This window comes from Onychostoma macrolepis, chromosome 01, assembly GCF_012432095.1.
Source record: "Onychostoma macrolepis isolate SWU-2019 chromosome 01, ASM1243209v1, whole genome shotgun sequence".
NCBI lineage: Eukaryota > Metazoa > Chordata > Actinopteri > Cypriniformes > Cyprinidae > Onychostoma > Onychostoma macrolepis.
This window is the reverse complement of record NC_081155.1, coordinates 3892279-3898676: the sequence shown is the minus strand read 5'-3', so window position 1 is coordinate 3898676 and position 6398 is coordinate 3892279. Positions and strand designations below refer to the sequence as shown.

The window sequence follows — 6398 nt, the reverse complement described above, 5'->3', positions numbered from 1 at the left end:
GACTGCCATTGGCTCATCTGCGCTTGAGGGGAGGGGCTTACCGTTAGGTCAAATCATCATTCTACCTGTTATTTCCCTACAGCGGCTAATGATCCAGAGGTCTTGCATATTACCAGAAAACAGCTTACTACCGCGTTGAAAAATAAGGTGGATACAAGACCAAGGTCGACAAGATGGCGTCTGATAACAAACCAAAGAGACAAAAAAGTGCAGTTACGGCTGATGAAGTGGAGAAGACGGATGGAGAGGATGGGTCAATGCAGATCAACCCCTCTCACATTCCAGTCAGTGTTGTTCTGAATACGCAATCAGGTGCAACTGTAATCGCTCCTGTACTCACTGGAAATCACATCCAAGGCTCAACAGTCTTCAACTTCAGCCCACCCACTGGTGCTGTCGGTAAGATCATACCACTGTAATATAGTTAACACACATACATATATATATATATATATATATATATATATATACAAATTGTACAGCTGTGTTAAGATTATTTGTTCTATATGTATATATTCCTGGTTTCAGTTCAGCAGCCTCCGCAGGAGGACAAAATAAATGCTCCAGTGCCTGTGGAGCCACAGCCCATCCAGTCTGATGGGAAACGACGCAACATGACTCAATCCAGCCAAGAGTTTAAGCACAAAAAGCTACAAGAAATGGAAGATGAAGCAAGTATTTCTGTTTCAGTTAGCTTTTGTAAAAACAATACATTCAGGGGTAGAAAGACCTGATTTTGGAGGGCCACTTTTCCTGCAGAGTTTAAAGCAGAAAAGTGTTCAGGATTACCTGAAAAATAAAGGGATTGACACTCCTGCACATTAATCTTAAATTGTTTTCTACTTACCTGTATCTGTATCCATCTTCACACTAAAGTCAACTGAGCGCTGAACGGCTCACATCTCCAAAAACATTGACACAAATTAAAAAAAAAAAAAGAGCGCTATATTTGCATATTTCAAACCACATATTTGAAGTCTTAACAACTACATTCTTGCCTAAAAAAATCTTTAAAAAACTACATTCTGTGACAAAACAACAGTAGTATTAATAAAATTATAGTGGGTTTGGGTACCCGCCATGATACTAACTGTGAAAAATACCACAAGTGGAGCAAAACAAACGGTCAAATGGTCCCCGTGGTGATATTGCAGAACATCTCCTGGTTGGAAAGACATTTCAACCAATTAGATTCGAGGACCAAAATGGTAAAAAATACTGATAAAAAATAAAAATGTATAGCCTGAATGCACTGTAAGTCGCTTTGGATAAAAGCGTCTGCTAAATGCATAAATGTAAATGTAAATGGTAGGGTTACAGTGCGGCTGCAGGCAAGGAGAGAGTAGAGGGTTGGATCCAAACGCAGCACTGGTATTTTATAAAAAAATAAAAGAACAGATGAAAGAGTATACCCAGTCAACAATTTGATCTCACAGTGATGTCACCATGAGCTCACAGGATACTCGTGATGAGGTCACAATGTGAGGTAACAGTGAGCTAAAAGTGTAACCTCACAGCGCCCTCACTGTGTGCTCATACTAAAGTGAGGTCAAAGTGCACTCACTGCACAGAGACTAGGTACCCAGCATGCATTGCAGCATGAAGCTTTTGATTGTCACCATTGTTGAGATTCATACACTGATTCTTGATGTCTCTCGTTGTGTTTAAATGAGAGGGTAGTTAATATCTTATGCTTTTATAATCCTTCATAACTGATTATGAGACTGCTGGATCCTATACCGTACAATCACAGAACTATTATATTTAGAAACTGTTGATTAATAAAACCTCACCAAGACTGTATATTGAGTCTAGGTGATGGCTGCGTTGCTATCATCAATAACAAACCAATATCACCTGGTTGCAGTCTTTTTGGATTTTCTTGCCATAACAAATGTGCTTTTCAAACACAGTTACAGCAGCCCCCAAAAATATATGTTATAAAGTCAAGGGTCTAGAGCCCAACTAAAGAAAACACTATTCACCACGATGGTAACGTATGTTTCATTTGTATCTTATAACAGAAATCTGTTAGCTGGGCGTGCATTCATGAGCTGATCATGTGAGAGCACTGTGATATCTCTGTGATAGTGTTGAGAAACAGGAAGTAGAATGTCCCCCCGGTGACTGATATTTGAACTGCCTCGTCTCAACCTGCTCAACATTTTGAATTCACAATGAGCTCATATATTACTCACACTGTGAGGATCACCGTATGAGAATGGTGTGATGTCACTGTGATCATCACGTGACCTCACGTGTTGACTGGGTATAACATTTATCATACAAAACTAGAAACTCAGGAATACAGAACAGAAATAACACCATTAACATGACAACAACAAAAAAGTCAAGATACAAACTGGGCAATATATACATGAGCAAACTAACATCCAAACAAGACACATGTGGCAAACATAATCAGTTACTATGGAAACTCACAGGACATAATCAAAAACCAATACAACTAATGAAACAGGAACTAATGCTCCTTTCAAGTCCTCCTGGGACGTTCGTACGTACGAGTTGCTCTGCTGATCACCAACATTGTATTTGACTATGAAGAGGACAACAGGGACGGAGCAGAGAGAGACGAGGAGAACATGGAGTGGCTGCTGAGAGCTTTGGGTTACAGCGTTGTGAAACGCAGAAATCTCTCTGGAGAGGTACGTAAAACAAAATATGAAACCAATACTGCCAAGTAGGTAAAGCTAATAGATTAATAGTGTGGAAATAGAAATGTGAACACATATTTAAGTCTAATTATACTATGCATTTTATAGCATGCATTTCATTTAAAAAAAGTTTGTTTATTTATGCACAGGCAATAGATAGAGAAGTCAGAAACTTCTCTAAACTTCTCCCTGAACATCGAGACTCGGACAGCACCTTTGTGGTCATCATGTCTCACGGGAGCAGAATTAACAATAGAGATGCCATTTCAGGTGTCCATTATCATAAGAAGAAGAACCCCAAAGATGTCTACTTTGTTGACGAGACCTTCTCCCATCTGAACTCAGTGAACTGTCCCGCTCTGATTCATAAACCGAAGGTTATTCTCATTCAGGCCTGCAGAGGAGGTACAGCATGACTGATGAAACTCAGTGGTCATGATATTGTTATTTCTCATTTTAATTTCTCAGCATACAGCAATAGAGTCTTCCATATTGTTAACCATATCTCTGTCGCTCAGGTCACAGAGGAGGTGTGGAAGTTCATGACCAAGTGCCTGATTCAGACTCCTGGGTTCACAGAGAGAAAGACTTTGTCTGCTTTATGTCCAGCCTCCCTGGTGAGTCCTCAAAAACACTGATTGCTGAAATGAGATTGATTGGTAGCTCACACCTGTTCATTTTGCTCATACTTGAATGCGTGGTAGAAATGGTTAAAGCAACTGAACTTTGTTGTCCTTTTGTTAAAAATGTTAGCTTAATGTTGATCCACACATTGAGGCAGGAACTGTCATAGAGAGCTGATGAAACCACTCGGATGGGTGACGAAATATTAGCAAATAAAAAATAAAAAAACAGTCTGTTCATGTCGGCCAGTGTTTCTGCAACAATGAGCAAAGTTTCAAAGGTTGCTTTGTAAAGTACTTTGTTGTATAACCTACCAATGAATTGTCTCTACAGATACTGCATCATACAGGAATACTAAAACTGGAAGTCATTTTATCAACTACATAGTGGAGGTTTTCTGTGAACTGGCTCATAAACATCACATTATGGAGTTATTCACAAAGGTAATTTGGAAAAGAACGATCATTTAAACTGATTGGCCTTAATTGTCATTCAAAGTACCCCCATTTTTTCAGGTCACCTCAGACATGGCGTCACGCCCAGGAAGAACGGATGACAAACTCTTGCCGTGCCTAGAAAGAACATCCCTTACAAAGAAATTATATCTGTTTCCTGGGCTCTGATGTACAGGTTAAATCAAAACTGGTCTTTCATACCTGTGTCGCAATTTTATTTTACATTTTATTCATCTGAAAAAGTGTTCTTGCTGCCTTTAAAATTTTAAGTTTACTCAACTCAAATATCCAAGGACACTTACTTTTTTCATTTAAAACAACTTTGTTTTTTACAGTGCATATGCTATTACAATATTAACCATAAAACTGATTGTCTTATCCAAATCCAAAAAATAGTGAGAATGTGCTGTAATTTTTACTCCAGTTTGCTTTTTATAAGAACTTTTATAAATCTTTGATACTTCAAAAATGTAATCATTAAAGTTTTCTAATTTGCCTTGCTCTTCCTTCAGCATCTTAATTTGTAGAAGAAACGTGGACGACACTGACTCACTTGAATAGGAGACTCAATCTGATATTACTGTATAGAGACAGATTTAGCAGCCAAGTTCAACTGCAGGCTCTAACAAATCGGTCCTGTTGTTCCTAGTCAGAAGCCTTCATTTACTAATAACTCCCTTGCATTCAAAACCTGTCCTACTTAGTGTCATGTTTGTGATTTTTATCTGCTATTTACAATTTATTAATATGTAATATTTATTAATATAATTTATTAATATAATCAAACAGATGAGAATAAAGAGATTGAATTCAAAAAGCTCTAAGCAAATCTTAGAATCGTTATCTAAGGCAAATACATGGCATCCGTCCACCGAAGGCATGCCGCTGCAGACCATTTAAAATGTTAAATACTCAAATGAACTGTTTAGGCTACAATGCATCTCTGCCTCAGAAAAAAATCAACAGTGATTTGATTTGTTTTTTCTTGATTTGATGTTACTGTAATTTTCAAAGCTTATTAGCCCAGTGTGCTCTAATTACATCATTACCTGTTCTTTCATTTCACTGTAACTTTCATCCTCTGTGGAAATGATGTTAAAATGCACATTTTATTGGTGAAAGACCGACTGAATGGAAACAGACTGGAGACTTTTTATTATTGAGCCACAGATAGTGAGATTTTTAACATTTCACAAACTAATACTTTGATAATAATGCATTTTCACTTTGTCAACAACAGAAAGCGCAAAAAGTAGAACTGTTACTGTTACCAGGATACTGAGTGATGATAAAAGCACAGATAGTTAACTATGGTCGCAAGTTACTGACAGATTCAGTATTCCCCCAAAACCTACAGCAATTAAGCAGAGCTTCTTATTAGTATGACTTGTGTACTCTTACATAGGTCATGCTCTTGAGCAAAATAAGCAAGCTAACTACTGTCTATTCTATATCTAATAAATTTATACGTCACAAAAATATAACAATTTTCTAAGATGCCACATGTGCATGCATGTGTGATGTAAGAGGGAAACCGGTGATTGAATCAAACATCTGGAAATAAAGCAAAATGATAGAGAAAAATAAAGGGAAAAACTAATTTTGAGAATAGAGGGGGTAAGAAATCTAAACAAAAAAACTGACAGTCAATAAAGGGGAAAAGTCATGAAAGTTTAGGATAGTCAACAAAACAGAAGAATACCAATGACCCTGAAATGAAATTTAACAAGACTTTGCAAACCTGTTCAAACAGTATATTTACACACATAAACCAGGATACAGAGTCATGAGTCGACTCAGAGTCTCTCATCTTTTTTTTTGGTAAATTATACAAAAGAGAATGTGATGCTTTTTGCCAGGATTTACCAGTGTGTGTGTGTGTGTGTGTGTGTGAACTAACCTGCAGGAAGGGGATGTCATCATCCTCGATTCCTTCTTCCAGTTCTTTGACTCTGTCAGAAAGAGACAATATTCCTTCTTGTATTCTTCGTTCCATCTTTCCTCTCTTTTCTTTCTTCTCTTCATTTAGAGCCACTATCCTGCTCTCCTCCTCCTCTCTGAGGAACTGATGCAGTGTCTCAAACTCCACTCTGATTTTTCTCTCTGTCTGCTGAGCTTGAGACTGAGGGAATGTCATGAGTACACATACATGCACACAGACAAAATTACAAGACGAATAAAAATACAACATTTAAGTGTACTGTCCACCCAGTCAACAATTTGATCTCACAGTGATTTTTTTCCCCCCCATTTACTGTACATGTCACTTCAATTTGGGCGTTACGTCTATCTAGGATGAAATCAGCAAAAGTGGGACACTTTTTGGTAAACTGTGATTTAAATACAAATAAATTTCAATTTCAATTTCAATACCAGTCATTATTGTATATATATATATATATATACACACACATATATTTATATATATATATATTTTTTTTAAAGGAGCACGACACCAAAAGCTTATTTGTAACATTTTAGCTGACTTCACCCTACAAGTTCTACTACAAGCTCAACAGAAGTCAATACTTAATTGAATTATTCAGTGTTCATTACTTTAAATATTTCATCATTAGATTATGTGTAAACACAACCCATCTAGAAATATTTCATGTTCTGGGAATGTTTTCAGCAGCAAGTTATA

The 6398-nt window shown here is 37.1% G+C and overlaps 1 protein-coding gene across 1 annotated transcript; it reads left to right on the top strand.

Annotated features, from left to right (window-relative positions):
- Positions 1-2007: 2007 nt before the first annotated feature.
- Positions 2008-4156, top strand: LOC131547742 (caspase b-like). Its single transcript, XM_058788361.1, has 5 exons — positions 2008-2666; positions 2825-3080; positions 3194-3292; positions 3633-3742; positions 3815-4156. Exons 1-5 carry the CDS (start codon positions 2604-2606, stop codon positions 3920-3922), a joined length of 636 nt encoding a protein of 211 aa, XP_058644344.1. The 5' UTR covers positions 2008-2603; the 3' UTR covers positions 3923-4156.
- Positions 4157-6398: the final 2242 nt, after the last annotated feature.